Below are 21,243 nucleotides of genomic sequence, written 5' to 3'. Positions count from 1 at the left end.
CGTGCAAGTAAAATATTTCTAGAGTCATAGAGTAGATTCGGCTAAACAAACCAGCGAACGAACGAACGAATCGACGAAGGCGTGCGCATCCGTTTGCCCTCTACGCTCCTGCTCTTTCGCGCCCCGCGAAACTCCCCGATATTTAGATAATGATGCAGCCGCGTAGAAGGCGGACTAAAATAATATCGACCGGGCCGCGCACCAAGGATTCGCAATAATGAGAAAACCCGATCTGGCTGCAAAGGCGAGCCAATGGGTCGCGTCCGGGTAGAAAGAATTTCATTAAGGGATGAGCGTAGTCACTCGGAAGGTATTAGCCTTGCAAGCGAACGGTCAGCGTGCGCCGTGCACGACTACTAGACCCTTGGAAAAATCTCGTTGACCTTAACGAAGATTTGCTTTGCCAGGGCAGCAAAAAAAAAAAGAGAGCAAAAGAGAGAGAAAAAGATGAATACCCCGCGTCGGGTATTCGAGCTATTTAATCGAATCGTCCGAGTCGGTGCGGAGCGGAAGAGAGATACGAGACCCTAAGTAACAATCGATCCGAGGAAAAGCTCGTCGACAAAGTAAACGGATCCCAACGGTTTCGACATAACGAATCGTTCGAGTCGTTCTCTCAAACTTTCCTCGCAACGAGGGCGTTACGCGACACAAATTCGTGCGTATAATTGCGACGTGAGCAGCGTCATCGCACGCTCGATCGGAGCGGCTTATAAAAGCGAACGTGTCGTGAGTTTTGACGAGAATATCCAGCGTAACCTGGTTTTCCACGCTCGCGTTTATCTTTTTATTTCCGCACCGCGCCGCGCTTCTGCCGAGCCTGACTTTTCTTAACCGTAAATAGCGTCGAAAGAAAGACTCGCATTGATTTTAGCCGGCCCATCTCTCGACCTCCCGTCTTCTCGTTTCATGTCTCGGTCTTTCTCTCTTTCTCGCTCCATGTTGCGACCACCCACGGCCAAATAACTACTGCTCAGCCACCCCTTACATTAATAACCGCCCTTCCCCACATATCCCACCCCTCGTCATCGTCCTCCGCAGGGTGGTGCTCAAGCTGGGCGTGTATGCACGCGCGTAGAGGGTCGCTTTGGATTTCCACACTTGTACCGATAAAATGTTTTAAATGCACCCGTATGCACGGCCCCCGACTTTGGTTGCACTGAAAGAGAGGGTGCAAAACTTGCAACGGTATCTCGTGACGAGAGCTACGAACGCTTGCGGCTCGCATTTAGCGAAATCGGAATATTTCTATTTTCGAACGCGTAGGAGAAATGATTGAACGGCGCAAAATTTATGTCCATACAACATGCAAACTCAACAAACTTGTTGGCTCCCTGTAAATCATAAATCTTGATTCTGCCAAAGAAACGAGCTCTTGACAATTTATATTTGTCGATCGTAAGTAGATCTAAATTAATCGCGATTTCATCATTTATCGCTTCATTATTATTTTATTATGTTACAATTAATAATATTTCGCGATAAATGCATGATAGTTTAAACGGAAAAAAGTCGACAAAAATAAAAAAAGCATCGATTTTATTCGTTGTATTGTACTTTCATCGGATAAAAATCCCACGCCACTGCAAAATAGAATTTATCTAGCTTTTTTTTTATTAATCCTCGTTAAATTTACTGATGCAAGATTATGTATTTAAATAAAAATCGGAGAAACAATAACATCGGCACGTGCTAATTAATATCGCTGAGTAACGCGAATGCAAAGCGGCATACTCGCAAATCGCGCGCATTTTTGCAACGGAACGAATCCCGTTATAGCGTTTGCATCGCGTATTGATTTCTCATTTCGATGAAATTCTGGCGCGGCGGGGCACACGGCGATTGGTCGCTCGCATTCAAAAATCGGCAGGAATTCGCCGGCGTGCCGACGCGCCCACTCCTCCCCAGTCCCCCTCGTTCCATCGTTCCGCAAATATACACACGAGTTACATCGTTCGCGCGCATATATGTGCACGCGTGTGTCTATATATTATACATATAATTCATTAACCGAAATTTGCGAGAACGCAACGGTCGCCGATAAAACGCGCGCGGGGGATGGAAGGGCGCGAAGCAAAAGAACGGGGTCGGAAAGAGGAGGGGGAGAGAATATAATATCGACGAGTGTCCACGATATCGATAGCTGGTCAATATCAGTAGCATAGACAAATACCTGGCGAGGGTGTATAGAGTGCAAGGGAGAGACGGACCGAGAGAGAGAGAGAGAGAAAGAGCAAGGTCCGTCCACCCCCTCTCGCATAGGGATGACCAAACGGCCCGGGCCAATGAGAGATCGACTCGCCCCACCGGGATGGCCGAGCGCGAAAAAGCGCGGGAATTTTTCGATCGTCCGATCGCTCAATAATGGAACCGAAGTTACGCGCCGCCACCGTCGCAAGCGCACACGACCGCGCGAGCGCGTGAACACGATCGTGTATGTATATTCGCACACGTAAATGCACATGCATGCACAAGTATGTGTCTGTAAACGTATGCGACGATTGGGATGCAGGGGGAGAGAAAGAGAGAGAGACAGAGAGAGAGAGAGAGAGAGAAAGAGGGGGATAGAGTCGATGCGCATAGGCAGGCCAGAGGCTACCAAAGATTATCCCTTCGGCAGCGGGCAAAACTCAATTTCCCGGCCAAAATCTAATGATCGGCCGCCCTGCGCGCCAGGGATTAATCGGTTTTCCCGGAGCCGCTAACCGGGCACGTGTATGCCGGCTGCGAAAATCGAAAAGCGGCTAGAGCGCGGGAGAATCTCAAAGGACTATGGTAACGATTGTTAAACGCTCACGAAAGCCCGTAATCTGGGTGTCCATTCGGTAACATCTATGACCTAATGATCCGTCTATGAGCGTAATCCGCGTTACGAAAGACGCTGATGCGTAATGGCCACGTTATCGATAACACATCGGTATTCGCCCCGGAGCAAATTTCGCAACACTTGCATCAATCGGACGTAATTCGCGAAAGATGCCACGGAATACGCGATTTTTTGTCTATCGCGCAAGGACCACCGAGCGCGGTTAAGCACCCCCGCCGAGGGTGATGTCGATGATAGCGGGATACTTGAAAAAAGGAGCACGTTCTACCGGCAAAATTGACCGAACAATTTTAAAGCCCACTTAATACTGCGAAAAATTGCCGTTTCGTCGGCGCATGAATAAAAATTAAGGCTTCTGCCTCTGCCTCCGCCTCGCTTCTGCGCGCGAAACAGTTTGGAAACGAGCCTGCATATCCGTATTTACGAGGTGCCTCTGTAAAACGGGGAAAAGGACGAACGCTCCTGAATTCAAACCCCGAGTCCTCCTCTCTCGTTTCCGCTTCCTCCCTTCTCTTCGGCAACGTTCCGGTAGCGGTTCCGGGTCCGCGCGTTTTTCCGTCTTTCTCGCACTTTTAATTCGCTAATTTCACCCGGTTAAGAATTCATGCGGCGGAATGCCTCTCGACGGAGACGTCTCGAGAAAAATCAAAGCGATGAGAAAGCGGCGCGAGGGTGAAGGGGGGGGGGGTGGAGAAGAAGGGACGGGAGTACCGCGGAAAAGAGCAACGTGGTCCCTTTATCACAAATGACGCGGAATGAAAGATTAAACAACAGCGTAACGACGCTTTGAGCACGAGAAATATAAAAGTGATGACGCGACGGAGGCAACGGGAAAAGTCTCGCGAAACGAGCTTTCGTTCAAGTAGGATGATTTTTTTCGCGCCCGCCAATTTTACGTCGATTCGGTTCAGATTCGCATTCCTACGACGTGAATATAATCGGCCATAAAACTTTCATATTTCGAGCATATTCTAAACCCGGAAGTTGATTAATTTTCGTTGATTAATATAACGCGCGGGCTAATCAGCCAACCGACCTATAGCCTCGCTATGAATGTTTTAACAGAGCGAACGTTAGTTCTAATATCAGAGCCGGCGTGTAGCGCGGCGTACTCGTAAATTGCTCGTACGCCAGAATTCATGCATTCATGCAATTTTGCGAGCGATGTAACCGGCCCATGTTTAGTAATTAACACACTCAACTCTGGCTTCGTCGCGGCAGCTTAAAAAGACACGATATCGTCTTATCGATAGACGCCGGAATTTGCTGCAACTTTGCGATCTTTCTTCTTACATAACTGGCCTTACATAAGTTTGACTTTCTCTCTCATAATCTGAGATATAACTAATTTATAATACTATTTTACTAATTCATGCTATTTACAAGATATAATTATTACAGTAATATAAATATAATCGAAATTTATTGTTGGGAAAAAATATTTTTTAAATAAATAAGTTTTTCACAAAAATTCATTTCGTTTTTTCCGATTAAATCGTTTCGTCCGTAGCCGTTTATAATACCGGTGTGTTCCGTGAGAAAAGATACGGGTAGTGCAAGGGAAGAAAAGAAAAGTGATTAATCCGAGAGGAGCGCCGTATGGTCTGTGGCCGAAAAAAATGAACGTATAGTCATGGCGCATATGCATAGCTTCTGTCGGGCTATTCTAATTTTCTACTAACCCTTACGCGGCGGTTCCACATTTTTTCCGTGAGGGTTAATTTGAATGGAGTCTCTACCGCGGGGAGTACGAGCAGGGAGGACGAGAAGGTCCGGCGATATACCGCCTACGCTTTTTTTTTTTCGTCCCGGCCTTGGACCGTATCGAACGCAATGATTCGACAATAGATTGACCGTCAATCTTTTTTATGCGCCGAGCCCACTGTTGCGATCTCTTCCGCGATTGAATATCGAAAAAAACGAGGACGATGTAGGCACGATTGCGAATCGCCTTGGCAATTTTTCTAAACCCGTTGCGAGTCCGCCCGCGCTCTGATTGTCACAGCTCAGCTGTTTGTGATACGAGATAAGGAATCTCGGTGCAATGTTTGCACGGCGCTCTGTTGACAGATCCGAATGGCGAACTAATAGCCGGTAAACTGACATCTTTTTTTTTTCGCGCAGCATTATAATGATAGAAAACTCGGCGAGAAATAAACGAATCGAGAAGAGACACGATGGTAATTTATTTATAAGATTATGATTATTTAATCTTGGAGAATCTAAGTTCTAATCTTAGCGAAATCGAAACTTCAACGTCGCTTCCACTATTTCTTCATTTTTCTCAACGCTATTAATTATGAGTAGAAACGATTGCGGAATGTAAGTGCTACGATTTCGAATTGCTTGTCGGACGAGGAACAACGGTTAAGTCCTTTTTCACGGAGCTCGGCGAGTCTCCTACCTTTTTGTTCAACACCTTGTACGGCGTTAGTGGTCGATGAAACTAATTACGCGGGATGGCAAAACGTGGGCTATAGTATGCATATTGTGAGGTATAGTGCACTTACCTCGTTTTTTCCCACCCGCAGTTAATTAAAATTTAATGGGAAGGGAAACCGCGCGAGCTCGCCTAGCCGGACAAATCACGTGACTCGAGAGTTCTCCATAGTTCAGTTATGAAGAAAGGAAGTGAGAGATACTTTTAAATAGAATTTACAACGTTCCTCTTGAATAATCCGCGTTTAACGCACGAGCCAATTTTATATAATCGGATTATATCTGTCGCTTTAATATTTCGGATACTTGATATTTTAGCGTCACTCTGTCTATAAAAAAAAATGTACGTATTAATTTTAATAATATTACTATAATTTAATAATATTATAATTTAATTAAAATAAATTAAGTAAAAAACGTACGTGATAAAGCGCGCTTTTAATATGCGACAAATGTCGGGACAAGTCAAGTTATTTTCTCATTTTACTGTACATATTTTTCTATAGACGTTTTTCAAGGCGCATTCACTTTTTCCGCAGCACGCAAATCCACAGCGCGTCCTGAGATTGTTGCCATGAGAGTGATTTTTTTCGCGGCTATCTTATCGCTCGTAGCTGATATAGAATAGTCCGAGATGCAGCTAGAAGTAATAAGTATTCGTCGAAGTATAAAAAGCAAGGTCGCGTTAGTTTTCACGCTCTCGTGAATTCGCCGTTATTATTTAGCGCAGACGTAAAAGCGACACTTGTCCTCGTCTTTCTCCTCTTCTTCCTCCTTCCTCCTTCCTCCTTCCATAAACGATTGCAATTTTGCGAATAAATCTTCGTAGCTTTGGAAGCAGCAATTAAAAATGAGACTGTCGAGAGTGAATCGAGACGATTTCAGAAACGAGATTCGCGATTTTCGCAAGACGTTTAAAGAGACACCGTCGTTTTAATCTTTGAATTCGGCCGAAAGTTCACCCTTGCTTTACTGACTTACTTTCGCAACCCTTTTGCGAACGGAGACGCTCCTTCAAGATTCTCCTAGCGAGACGAAAATTCCTGTCCACGTTGAAACATACGCCGCGTGGAAACAAAAGGAATATTTGAAATACAAATAAAATCTCTCTCTCTCTCTCTCTCTCTCTCTCTCTCTTCTCGCGCGCGTGCTGATCTTTTCCGGCGTGAATTAATTATTCCGCAGGAAAAACATCTCGTTCTCGGGATCATCATTTTCAGTAAAATACGTTTCTTAAAAAATAAAACATAAATATACATATATACATGTATACGAAAAATATAAATATATGTATGTCACGCATATATTGTATCAAAATAATTTACAAATATTGTTATTTATTTATTTGTGATTTAATTTGCGAGTGCTCTCACTAATGAATAGCCGATACCGTACCCCGTGAATAACGAACATTCGCGATATTTTGCCCGAAGCTTAAAAAATCGTGCCGCCATATGGCTGTGCGGGGGTAGGGCTTTCGAACAGAGAGCCGAATTTCGAACGAATACTCGCGACTGAACCCTTCCCATCTCGCAATCCGGTATACGCCGAGTGTATAATTACAATACTTACACGTCGCCGGTGAACGGTGCGCCTAACGAAATGTAGATTAACTTTCTAATCTGCCACGAAAGTTGGGACTTTTTGCGTAAAATCAGGTATGATGTTCGCATCGTCATTTGCGCGATCACGTTTTAGTCGCACCGCGTGGAGAACCGGTCAGTAGGTTAAGGATACTTAATGTTCCTCTCAGTCTCGGCAATGTAATAATTTTGCGCCGACAAATGTCACGACGTTGGCGAAGCGGCCTAATGTTCTTTTCTTTTTATTTTATTTTATTTTATTTTATTTTTATTTTTTCTCCTCTTCATCCGCGTTATCGATAGTTTGTTATCAACGCGCACGAGAGATAGGTAATCCGCGCCGTCGACGTATTTATTTTGCATCTGCAATTACTCCGATTATCGATGACGCGTCTCGCGCTATCGCATCGGCCGGTCGTCCAATAATCCAATAAAGAGAACGAGATGTACAAAATGAGAACCCCGGTCACGCTCTACTCGGAATAAAAACGTATGCATCTTTAAACGGAACAAGTAAATACAGCGACGTGATTATCGCTGACACTGCGATTGCAAAATGAAACGAAGCGCGAATCTCCACATAATTGCAATATTAATGCTATATCTTATTGATATTATTATTAATAACTTAGTAATATTAATCACCCCGCCTGTGAGATTACGAGACTACGATAAATTTAGTCTTTATGAATGACTAACTTATTAATCATAATTCCTAAAGGAACTTTGAATAAATTAATCCCCCGTAAAATTCGCGACTCTGTCGAGAATCGAATTTCTCAACCGACAGTATATTATATTTCAATTGACTAAAGAAAACTATTCGTAAACAAAATTGTGCTCCAGAATCGTTAAAAGCTTCAGTATCAAAGTTTTCCTCTGGATGCATAATAGCGTCGATAATATTTTTCATCTTTGCCGAGAGAGAGATGCATCTTTTTATCTGCGACGATATCGAGAGAGCCTCGGATTGGAAAGATTTACGCGGACCATTTATATCGACCGCTCGGGGCCGGCGGGTCAAGAATATTGAGCACGGCCGGCCGTAAAATAAGATATAGATTTCCATCTAGTAAACTTTCTACACGGCATGTGTGGGAGGTAACGCGCGGGACGCGCCATACGGTATACGAGAACGCGGTCTTACGTTGGAAACTTCGGGGCTTAGCTTTGCGAGTGCGCGAGATACGTTATATACGTGAACTATCTATGTGTAAAAGTATACGGCAGGCTTAAAGGCGTATGGACAATTCGACGATGCGCGAGCTTAAGCTCACTTTCTCGCAAACACTCATTTCAGGATGCGTCATGTCTTTACAATGTTGTTCCTCTCCTATTCTTTCTATAAGATAGGTTTGCGTTTTGAAAACAAGCTGACCAAATTTTTCCCTTAAGATGAGATCTTATCCGTAATCAGAGCTGTGGGGTGGTTCGTTGTTAATTCAGTTGTACGTCAATCTTATCGAGAAATCAAAGGTCGTTCAACTGGCAAGTTTTCGTGGCGAAGGGTGGCCTCCCAGGATCTTCCGAACAAATGGCTCGCGATGAAAAATCGTAAAGACACGAGGGTCATCAGGACTTAGCTCCGGCCACTCGACAGACCGAACGTTCGTTCTGAGACATTAATTTTTACCCCTTTTTACCCCGTTCTGCCTAATGATCCGAAGTTCACTATCGTTCTACGACGAGAAAGAGAGAAACGCGGGGAACGAGAGCGAGAAAAAAAGGTCTCGACGAAATGCCTGTTAAGCGACGAAAGATTGTCGTTAGAGGAAAAGGGGCAACGATCTTGTCTTGCATCTAGAAACGATCGTTACCACTCTCGGACGGATGCAGACGAGTAGTGGAAGTAGGCGCCGCGTGTACTCCTCTTCCGGTGTCTTATATAATTCGTCCTCCTTTTTTCCTCTCTCGTCGACTAGAAGCGCGGTGACGACCACTTCAACCCCTCGTTTCCATGGGTCCCCTCCTCTCTTCTCGATCCGACTCGTTTTCGACCCCCTTCGCCGCCGAGAACGCCGTCTCGGCGACAATGGGTCTCATCAGGCATCGGGAATAAATTATGCTCGGCTGAGTCCGCGAGAAAAATTACGGCCCGACTCGAAATTAGAGCTTGTCGCGCACGGCGACAGCGACGAAGAGGAGAAGTTGTCGGCAAAGTATTCTGCTCGATGAGTTTTTTGTCTACGGAAGTGCGTGGCCTCTGTGTAAATTCGCGTTTCCACCTGGCGATTTTAATTTCGACTTTAACTTCCGCAAATTTCTCTGCCGATTCGATACGAATTTTCGTTAAATGTTGGATCTCCTTGAACTCAAGGACTACGATTGACACTGAGAGTGCAATAATATGACATCCCCGACTCTGTGCTAAATTGATAGGTGTTGCAAGTGACGAGATAAAAACGGCTTGCCGAATTTATCCCGGTCGTGAATATATTCCACGTGTCGGCCGAATGATTTACAGGGTCAAAATTGATCACAGAAAAAATGAGTTCGTCGGCCTCGATGCGTGGAAATAAGCCACAACGATCGGAAAGGGTTATGAGCCTCGACCGGGTCGGCGACCCCGATATTCCCCGTGGACGGCCCAAAAAAAACGAAAGCATTGGTAAAAAAAAAATAATAAAGTAAAAGGTAAAGAGTTTCGGGCAAGGCAGGTGAAGCGCTTCGAGAGGGTAAGAGTGCAAGAGCGAACGGGAGAGAGACGGAACGAGGGAAAGATAGAGTGAGAGAGGAGACTGTACCATATGCCCGAATAATGTTCCACCCGCGCACGATTCGACCAACCGGCAACAACAGGAAGTTCGTTGGCATCATCATCATCGTAGGAAGAACCGCGGAACCTTTTCGAACATTGAATGATTTTATTCGCGAATTTTCAAATCTTCGCTTCCCCGCGATAACAATCTATTACGCTAAATTATTTCAGGTTTCGCGCTGAAAGCTTTCTAATGAATTTAACACGATTTTAAAGTCATCTGTATTTTTTATATGTACAACGCTCTTTATCATTTTATATTACGGTAACGTTGCAGTCGAGAAACATTAAATCTTTTAAATTATATATATATATATATATATATATATATATATATATTTATTTATTTATTTATTCAACTCTTCGCTTATCATGTGTTATCGTATTAAATGATAATTGATCGCGTTGTCGGCGTTCAATGCATATTACAAAGGAGCTTATTTAGAGCCAAATAGAGAAAACGTAACGTGTCATGAAACACAGGAACGAACAGCGGAAGCGTAATAACGACACGCAGGACAAAGTGGAGTCGGCAGTAATCTTTGCTTCATAAAACTTTCATGGCCGCTTAATACGCCGGCTGACGTTCGGCTGACGACGAGCGAATAGGTCGCATTCGGTAAAATAAACGCGTGCCTAACCAAGTTACGAGATTATTGATCAACTATATTACCGCCCTTTGCTGCGCCCGGCCGCGATTCCCGAACGCTTGCCCGCGTGCCTTGCCCGCATCATCAAACGTAGTATCTCGCCGCTGCCAACGGGCCGAGACTAGATTCCGCGAGCCTGCCTGTTCGTTCGCTCACTTGCTTGCTATCGACTCGAAAATTCGCCTCAATTCGGCCGATGTCTATGTCTGTGTGTGGACGCGAACCTTGAACTTTCCGGGCGCGGAGACCGCGTGACGTCGGCGGCGACGAGTTGCAAAATGCAACGGCACCGTCGACGTCATCCCAAGTGCATCGTTACCCGGCATTGTCTAGATCCAGGATTGAATCTCTATAATTTCGCCTATTTCGGATTTCGCTTATTTTGAGCGTCGGTAGACACGCGAAAATGATCGCTACGCTTATATTCGCGACCAGATAGAAACCAGAAATCGAAACCGGTTATAACTTTGTTGAGCTCAATTTTAGATGGCATACACATACGATAAGATCCCGTATTTTACGTGAATATTCGCACGTTTGCGTAGCATCGAGAATTGAATCGACCGAAATCACATCAGTTTTAGTGCCCAAAGATTTTACTCAATATGATACTCGCAACGCAAGGTACTAAACCGATCAAACTGACTGAGGAAGCGAGTCGAGCTAGATCATTGTATACTTCTCGAGTATATAATTCATCATGTTGTAAATGCCGCAAACTTACACTTCCTTCAACGAATAGCAGAAAATTGAAAAGGGTTTCAACCCCGAAATTCACTTTCGAGAATGATCGTTGATGGCGAGTTTAGAAGAGGCTGTACCAGGGGTGATTTCGCTCGGACTACTGATGATGACTGTACCCCGCTGTAAGCGGGGGATATATACTCACACATCCTTGCACAAATACATACACACGAGAGAAATTTCGCACGTACGTACGTACAGCACATTCGCCAGGGGGTAGAAATCATTAAAGGGGCGTGGCGTGCCCGTGGTTGCCCGGATGACGGTCACGTGAACCAAGATGGCCGCTAACCGGGAGGGCTCCCCTCTTTGCAACAGTCATTTGTTATCGGCCATTTTATTTTAATGATTTCCATGCATGCGTGAAACGCTCCGCTGCATCGCTCGGGAAAGGGATGCACTCTCTCTCTCTCCCCCCCTCTCTCTCTTTCTCTTGTATTCTCTATCTATCTATCTCTTTCCCTCTCGTTCGAATTCTATGTGCCTGGTAACGTGTTCTCCTAGCAATATAACGCTGTACCCAGCCGAATCGTGGTGCTAACGCCAGTTTCATGGTAATTTCGAATCCGATAAATTTCCAGACGCGTCCACGCGTAATGTCCGGCGTTCTTCTTTCGATAAATCTGATGGAACCTCCCGATAATTATTTCCGCGGAAAGTAATTTCATCTGTCCGACGCGCTGTGACATCGTTGTAGGGAACTTTGGCGATGTTAACCACCGCGTGCGCAAAACGGATACACCTCACGACGGCAGCTTTCGCGAAATGCCGAAGGGTCGTTTGATCGCTTATACCGCATTTTAACACCTCTGCGAAATTAACAGCCCATTTTCATAACTTTGACATAATTGATGGAGATTCAGCCCCTCGAAAGAAGTCTAGAGTTTCTGATGGGTCTTGAAAAAATTTCCGCGATAAAATGTGAAATATAATGATTTGGATTTTATATGAGATAAAACTTTACATGTTTTTATTATTACGAAAATTGTCATTTTTTTCGTTTCGATTATGATAAGAGAGATCGTATTATTTTTAATAAAACTCTCGAAATGCTTGCATTCTTCAAAAAACATCAGATTTCCGAAAAAGATTTTAATTGGTGGAAACTTGGAAAATGTCCAATAATTAAAAATTTGTCAAGAAATCTCTTTCATTTTCATAATCAATCCTCCAATTTTATGTTTCACAGAAAGAAAAAATAAGAAGATAAGATTTTAATATAAATCTATTAATATAAATGACTATATATTATAAAACGGTATTTGTAAGAGTCGTTTTATTTACAAATCATTTTTTATCTCAAAATCATTTATCTGACGAAATAAATTAATATTAATAACATCCGTCCTTTTTCTTGAGAAACATACATCTCTTCGTTTACAAAAATATGATTAATTATGTTTTTAAAAATAATTAGTCACTAACACACTTCGTCAACGTTTTTCGAAATGGAAGAATTTGTTCAAGAACGTTGAACGAGGGATAGAAGGCGGTTCCGGTATAGCAGTTAATTATGCGGTTATATAGTACGCTTGATTATTAATGACTGTCACGGGAATAATTATCAAAACACAACGACTCAATTGTTCGGCTCTTGCACTAGCCGGGCTAGCGAAACCGTAATTAATGTAGACCAATAAACGCGGCGCGCCCATAACCCGTCTAAATAATTAATTCTTCATTTTTGTTGCGGCGCGACCGCGCGCGAATGACGTTTACTGTCGCGAATTTATTAACGTATGCTCTAATAATACACGCGGGATAGAATCCCCGGGTTCTCCCAGTACATCCGGCAATCGTTGTTGTCGCGACGGAAATCTTTTTATATCACCTTAAAAGATCGCTTCCTTCACCGGTAGATGAAGGTATCAACGATTCCCGGACATGTTAAGAAAATTAATGGAGAATGTCACATTACCGTCGTACTTTTAGGCTAAATTTGAAGCTTAATCGCTTTTCGACTCTCGCTTTAGCGAGAGCAGCGCGGATAAACGCGCTTTAATTAGCAGCGAACCGAGCTATAGACTGCCTTTTCCGAAAATACTTTCCCGTCGAACCAAGGTTAATGCAATCAGCGTCGTACATGAGAAACTTAAATTTTTTAACGGCCACTTTGCACCCTGTATTAAGCGCCGTGTGAATAACGCAACGGACGTGCCATCGAAAGACGCAGAGTGCAAAATTTAGAAGACTCTCGTCACGTAATCGCCTGACGTTATTGTTGAGCATTTCATCACGCTTACATGGTTTTTCCAATCTTATATAAATTGTCATTAATCATTTTTATCTTTTTCATAAAAAGATAAGACAAACTCTGAGAAATGTTTATGCTATCTGATTTTTATTCTTTCTTTTCTTTTCTCTACTATAAGAGAGATTTTTTTTCACTATACTTTCAACACTTTTAATTTTATATATATATATATATATATATATATATATATATATCTTTTGTTTCAAATATGTCGAAAAATGTTGTTAAATAACAGAAGTTTAATATTAGGATTTTATTAGTCATATCTCTATCTTAGAGCAAAGTGTGCTACTTTCAAAGAGATACGGTAAAATACTGATAAGTAGAATAAGCTTATTCACGAGTTTTGATAACAATATAATATAATGTTGTAGCTTGCGTATAGTTCGAACTATAATCTTCAATTACTTCTTTTTCTCTCTCTCTTACTTTCTTTTTCTATATGTCTTTCTTTTATTTATAATTGAATTGAGATTCGTAATTTTGAAGAATCTAACATGTCATTTGTCTGCCTTTAAACTGAAAAAAATGAATCGTTTTCTCGCGTACACTAAAAGAAAGCATGAAATATTGCGTCGCTCTCGATATTTGCGTAAATTTGTTCGCCGCCTTTCGCGCGCCATCGCTGTCATCGTCAATTTTTTCGGGGAAACAGTACATATTCGCCACTATCAGCGTCCCTCACATACCAAAATTCGAGGTATGTATCACTCGTGTGGATTGCTGGACGAGTGTCATAGAAGGTCGCAAGAGCGAAAGAGCCGGGGGTCGAGGTAAAGGGGGTTCGCCAGGAGAGAGGGTCATCAGTGCGAACAACGCACGTGCGTGTGAGTGCGTGCAATTTAATGATTTCCAGCCGGAATTTCGATGACGCCGGGAGTGCGGGGCGAGGGGAAAAGGAATAGGAGAGGGTCGGATATGGAGTGGGGTACAGGGGGAAGAGAGAGATGGAGAAACGCGCGGCCGGAAGAGAGAACGATCGAGCGCGGCCGCGAGTTGGTCAGGGCCGGCGCGTTTCCGTTCGCGAATTCCTGTGCAAGGGATGGATAGAGAGAAAGAGAATAGATATAGAGAGAGATTGAGACGAGAGAGAAAGAAAGAAAGAAAGAGAAAGAGAGAGAGAAAGAGAGAGAGAGGGGAGGAAATGAAAGGAAAAAGAGAGAGACGGAGGACTCGAAACAAGAGAAAAGACGCTCGCGCCGGCAGCGAGATGGGGCGTAAATTTTCTAGCGGTGCGTTCATTTGTTCGTTGAACGAAATGCGAATGCATTATACATGGATTGCAGGGGACATTAATTTTCTGCCGTGGACGTGTAGTGGGCCGCGCGCGCGGCAGGGCCGTGCCGGGCCGCGGGCTGCGGAAGGGGTGGTCGAGCGCGCGAGGGAGTTGGGTGGCCATCCATCCGGTATATAACATCTACCCGGTATGGGTATGCGGGTGCGACCGACCAGCACACACCACCGGTCAGACCGACGTCGAGGTGGTGGAAAGGTGGAAAGGAGGGAGGTGGCGGTTCCACGGCCTGTTTCGTGCTCACACGTCCAACCACGTGCGAGCTTTTGCCGAGTTTTCTACATACTTTCGCGAGCCCGGTGATTTTGATGAGTGGAGCGGCGAGATGTATCGGCGTCGCGGAAAAAAAAGCGTCGAAAATCTCGCGGTCGGCCAGCGGTAATGGCTGGCGAACGCGAGATCTCGCGAAAAGAGTTGCAACTGCGATCGGCGTTAAAGGGTCGCTGCGCGGCGAAAGGGCGAACAGGGTGGGAAATCATTGAATGTTCTGTCAGAGGTGTTTGATATTCCGAAAATGATTTGCGCCAACGCCGCAACGCATTGGAGGAAGAACAGCAGTGCGAGAGAGAGAAAGAGAAAGAGAGAAAAACAGAGAACGAGAGGAGGATATCAGGGTGTTGGCTGAGAGAGGCAGGCAGGCCAAACGGTCAGAGGGAAAGAGAAAGAGAGAGAGAGAGAGAGAGAGCTCGGGGGTAGTAACCGTACGTCAAAATTAAATGTTGAAATTCGTGTAGAATGTCTGGCGCGATAAATTCATTCGTGCAACAATGATCACGATTTTTAATGGAATAAAATTGAAATTGTCCGGGCCCCGAAATGACGGATAGAATTTATGGCTCGTACGAAAATACATACATACGTGGTGGCAAATATTATATTATATTTTACCTATGTTATGCAGATATTTCGAGCGATATTTCGAGAAATATTAAAACGCGAGATATTAAGAAAAATACGTGATTAATCATTTTTTCAAATCATAACTGTGTTATTATAACAAAGTTATATATAGATTGAAATTATATAACTTTTCGCATAATCAATAATTATTGTTTAGTAGAATCTCTTTTGCATTTTGTATGAAGATACATTGAAATACTTGTTTAATTATAAAATACAATTTTTAAAAGAAATAAAAAAAAAAATAAAAAATTTTCGCTGAATGGATGCTTGGCAAAGTGTATCGATTCATCAAAAGTTCTTTCACAATTCGCAATTCTTACACTCGACAAAGGATTTCAAAGAGTCAGGATTAGACCCTTCGACCAGGCAACCTCGAGCCCTCTTCCCTCTCCCCTTCGTTGCTCTATCTCTTGTCCTTTCGTTTCGCACGCGAGATTTTAAATTTAATCATAACTCTTCGCAGCTCTCTCCGCGCGAGGCCACGCGAATTATTATTACAAATGGGAGAAGCCATTATATTATACAATGAAAAATTATTTAATTATTCAAAAAAAATGGGATGTTCCCGATTTAATAAAAATTAAATCCAATAAATCCTCGATCATTAACGGTCAATTGTTTTGTCGCATTCGAATCATAATCGAATCAATATGGAATCTTGATAAGAAGTCGGTTCATGATGTTTATATAACATGTATAAATGACGTTTACCACTATACATTTACGGATTAATATCTTAGCACGGTCGATTAAACAATAACAAGGTAATAAAAATGAATACCGACTGCACGCTTGAAATACCACCAACATTATACACATCGACGCATATTCTTTTTTTATTATCGCGAATGCATTGGTGTCAGAGCAGCGTCCTATAATAGTGCTGGAAAATTGACTGCTTTCATAGAAACGGATAACCGGCCGGTGTTTACAATGTTCGTTCTATGTCATTATTTTCCTTTTATGAGCTAAGAAAGAGAGAGGTGTGTTAACCCTCTCGCCACGTTTGTTCCACAGTCGCTGTTTCCGGTAGCGCTAAGCGCACACAAAAAAGGTGAATATTACATACATATGTGCGAGCGTACACGTGGGCGAGTTCATCGTTCTACAAATAAATGTTTCAACCGTCAATTATAAGTGCCGACAATAAGAAACCACTAGACTTTCCCCCGATACTACTGTTGATATATAGCCGGTATATATTAATACGTTTTTAATTGTAGCGCGACAGAAAACATACGGTCACGCGGATGAGGGAGGAAAAAGAACCGTGCGACCCTTTATAAAAATTCCACTAATGCTTTTTTTCTAATATTATTTCTTCTTGAACTCCAGATCACAGTTAAATAATTTTTGTCCAAGCAAAAAAAAACAAGAAAGAAGCTTTAACCACGCGCAACAAAATATTGTTTTGTATACAAGGACACTGTCTTGTTTCCTTTAGCTAATTTCTCAAGGAAATAATTAGTAATTATTGCAGTTTTATTTGTTGATCATACATTCCAGATAAATATAAGATAGAATTTGCATGAGTACATGTGTAAATGCAAATCTTGATGATAAATGAGTTGACGTATTAATTGACGTATATTTCATTTTATATGAAAACCTTTGCAAACGCAAGGGCGTCTTCTGCCTTTGCAATTATTTCATGTGGGAAATAAATACGAGCGATTAGAACTCGATCATTTTCTCCAAGGAATCGCTTTCTAATAACAGACTTGCCAGCACCATACCGGCATCACTCTAAAATCCAACTACTTGTATCGTTTATCCTTCCTCGTAAAAAGAAATATACATGTTGCAAAGAAATGCATTTCGCGTATCTCAATCGCGTTTTGTTTATGCTCGCGGAAGTTCTAAATGTCAGCACGCAATAAAAGATTGTAGAATCTAATTTTGCTCGCTCGAGTTATTTTTATTAAATCGAATACGATGAAATTCTCCAATGAATCACGCGACTGAATAAAAGATGAATCCTGCGGAAGGACTGAGAGATAGGAGAGAGATAGAGTGAGAAAGCAGAAGGAACAAGTGCCTGGGGTAAAAAGGATTGGGGAAGAATGTCGATATTAATAAAAGTTAAATTAAGCCAATCGCTTGTAGGAATTAGAATCGAGTCCACTCGAAACGAACGGCGAGAGGAGGTCGTGGAGAGGAAAAAAACGCAATAAAAACGCAGCGGCAGCTGAAGTCTGCCTCTCGAATGCCGATCGATCGACGCGATTAAACAATCGAGGAAGCTACATATTACTCTATCATTATTACGCGGGAGCAGGCGGCAGAGGCGCTTAAATATTCTTATATATCTCGATACAAACGGAAATTTTCTTAGGATCGTGCAATGAACGACTTTGCGAATTTACGTATAGAAAATAACTTGCGTGTTAATTCCGCTTGAAATTTACGCATTTTCGTCGAGGCCATTCGTGCCTTCCTGCCCGCGGTACGAAAGGGAGAAAAATGCGACGTTTTTCTCTTCCTACTCTTCGATGTAGATGTAGAAACCTGTTGCATGCCCGTGTAAAAAAAAAAGCCCTGGAAAAAAAGCCGAGAGTCACTGACCAGCCAATTCACTTCCTTTTAAGCGCGTTTTTCCTTTTAAAAGCGAACTGAGGGAATGAGAGAGACATACTTGGCGAGCTGACAAACGAGTCATTAATGACGTTTCAATCTCTTCATCAATCTTCGTCGCGCAGACCGCGAGGACAAAGTTGATATTGAATATACGATACGTTAGGAAGATGATACCCACTTTTACACGCCAATCAAAGTAAACGGTATAAACGGCTTAGGAATATTAATAATACTTTTCACATGACTGCGAATAATAGAAAAATACTAAGATTATTATACGAGTATAAATCAGCCTAATAGGACGATATATCGAGACGCGAAAAGTTAGTCTCTCGTGAAAATCTTTCAAGAGTTCCAATAACTTTTGCAAAATTATTTTAATCTCAAATAAACTAAAATAATTTCTTTTCGTCTTTCGATGAGGGGCTGAAAAATTGCGAAATTTTAGAAAGAATTTTAGGAAAATTGTGGCATGTCCAATGCGAATTTCCCGATCGAGCGTGTACGCTACCGTTACGTGCACCACCGTCGACCGTAACACAATTTACGTACGCTCGTGCACAGCCGCACGAAATTCTAATACGCCTTACGATATCTGATCGCAGGTGAACGACCGTACAAGTGCCATTTACCGGACTGCGGGCGGGCCTTCATCCAACTGTCGAATTTGCAGCAACACCTGAGGAATCACGACGCTCAGGTGGAGCGGGCGAAGAACCGGCCGTTCCACTGCAACATCTGCGGCAAGGGCTTTGCCACGGAGTCCAGCCTCCGTACTCACACGTCGAAGGTCAGTCATGTATGTACCAAATCCGACGTCCAAATTCGCAAAAATTCGCTAAAAAAAATTCACGCGGTGCCGGTATATTAACCGAAGGGGTCGAGACTAAATGGAAGGAGGAAGAGATCGATCGATATCGATCTTTTTCGACAATCACGCGTAAATACTTTCGCTAATCGCTCCTCTAACGACGATAATCTTGCATTAACTCTTTCTCGCGCGACACGTTCAGTTACTCGTACGCACGCATATGGTGGTGGTGGGTTCACGCTTGTCTCGATATTCTCTGTAGATGGATTCCCGTTTAAGCGCTCTTTGTGTATCCGCCGTTTCCTTTGTTCCGTTTCGAGGGCTCCCTATATAATCGATGTGTCTCAAGCAAGTTGAAATAGTTGCCGGAGATGCGGCCGACATGTCGAACTTAAAACCGGCAAACGTCAAGCTTGAGAGAATAAAACATTCAGATTCATCAACCTAAATAACCGCGCCATGATTTGTAGTTTTTCCTATTGTATATAAATAGCGTATTTATTTTATCAATAACAAATCGTGAGTGGCTTTTGATGGTTCCCCTGGGATTCTTCGCAGATTGCTTGGGTTTGCTTTTGCCTCTGGATTATCATACGACGCTTATCATAAATCGACGTTACACAATCCGAGAAAATCATAAAGAAATTATCATCCGAGAGAATTCACAGAAATATATATTTCAGCGATTTTTAAATCACTGAAACACGTCGAAATCGAACCTGAAGACATTGGTCGTGACGAATAAATGATATCCTCGACGGAAATTTGATGAACAAAGATGTCACGAGGGATGAAAAGCCCTTTAATACGGCACGTCATGAACGACGCTGGATTTTCTCATACGAATCATGAATGAACAATCGTTGTTTACACACGTACGGGCTCCACGATGGCCAAGGGTGCGTGTCACCGACCGGTTATTAGAGGGCCAGAGGTTTAAAAAAAAAGACAAAAAAAGTAACGCGCTCGTTTTGATTCGGGAAAAAGACCGCGACCCCCTTGCGCGTTAATCGAATTCACCCCTCGCTCGCGTAGAATCGCGGCGCGTAGCGATTACCAGCGGAATCTTGTATCGTGGGGCAGTTTTTTTATCGCCACCGCCCCACCCGACCGGCAACTGAATTTCTCAACCCTTTCGCTTTACGCGCCGGGCACATGTCTCAACGAAAAAACGTGGGAAGGCATCTGTCGGCCCGTCCGTGAGGCTCTTTTTCCGCTCCTTCGTGCATCTTCTCCTTTTCTCTTCCTCCGTTTTCTCGCAGAGAAAAGACATCGAGTCTCGTTCGTTCTCAATTATGCCGGCTGCATTATATAACAGTTCGTAAAATAGCGCTTCTAATAATAATTCTGTCTTAATCGTAAAGTATAAATGACAACATTATGTCGTGAAGTTCTTGGGAATTAAATGCTGATAACGAGTGATCGAACATACATATTTAGAATGTAGATTATTTTCATTTTTCGAGTGGTTTGAATCGCGGAATCAGGTGCGGCGCGTCTAGCCTCACGCGTGTTTAATCCGTTCACACGTTGGGGATGCCCCGGTAATAAATATCGTTCTTTTAACACCCGGCTTATCGGCCTCCTCTAATTGAAACCTAATCCACGTCTAAAGCTTTCAGATTATCCCCTTCCGTCGTTTCCCTCACGACCTCGATAAATCTGCCGTGAAGTCACGTCGACGGCCCCTGGCCTTACCAACAAAATCCTGCCCGACTATCCTTTTTTTTTTTTTTCAAATGTACAGTTACGAAGAATGAACCGACGTAATGACGACCCCATTACCGCTGTTTCTCACACGCCGCGCGGTAATCCTCGCAATAATGAAAATGTTTTTTACAATGAAATTATTTAATCCTTCATTTGTTGGAATAACGAACGAGCCTTGATAAATTTTCCAGTAGTAGGGTTCGCCCCTTGCGATATTACTCCTGGATGGTAAACTTACGCGCGCGAGATCAATGCAACGAAATTAAATATTAATACGAAATATATGCATCGAGTACAAACCGTATACATCAAGCGAAAACGGCCGCATTGTTCAGGCTTGTTGGCAAAAATATCAGAATATATGTTGTAGCTCGCTAAATGAAATGGAAAAAAGCTACGGGAAGAAATAGGGAAGAAGAAGAAAAAATGAAAGAAGAACGCTGAGAGAAAGAGAGAAAGAGAGAGAGGATCTTACGAAGAGAGCGCGGCGAAGTAATTAAAAGCCGCCGGCGCGAGCGCGACAGAAACAGAGTACGCCCGCTGGAAATAAAACGAAACGAAACAAATGGAGAGCTCGAGCCCATCTTCCGCGGCTAATCGAATTTTCGCCGGGGCAGATTTCTTGAAATTGTTTTCGCTATTTCCAGACCGCGCCTAGCCGGACCGTTTCCCTCGCGCCAGCTACTACTCCGA

At 43.1% G+C, this 21,243-nt stretch overlaps 1 protein-coding gene across 17 annotated transcripts in view; it reads left to right on the top strand.

Annotated features, from left to right (window-relative positions):
- Positions 1-21,243, top strand: part of LOC105257454 (zinc finger protein 853) — a 78,749-nt gene that overhangs the window by 32,776 nt on the left and 24,730 nt on the right. For 10 of the 17 annotated variants that reach the window (XM_025413979.1, XM_025413993.1, XM_025413990.1 and 7 more), the window contains exon 4: positions 18,635-18,828. In XM_025413979.1, coding sequence (XP_025269764.1) covers positions 18,635-18,828 — 194 coding nt within the window. The remainder of the gene's footprint in view (positions 1-18,634; positions 18,829-21,243) is intronic. The other 7 variants (XM_025413988.1, XM_025413985.1, XM_025413987.1 and 4 more) reach the window with 1 other exon arrangement.

This window comes from Camponotus floridanus, unplaced genomic scaffold, assembly GCF_003227725.1.
Source record: "Camponotus floridanus strain SB8 unplaced genomic scaffold, Cflo_v7.5 scaffold74, whole genome shotgun sequence".
In the NCBI taxonomy this organism is placed as follows: Eukaryota; Metazoa; Arthropoda; class Insecta; order Hymenoptera; family Formicidae; genus Camponotus; species Camponotus floridanus.
This window is presented reverse-complemented; position numbering and strand designations above follow the sequence as displayed.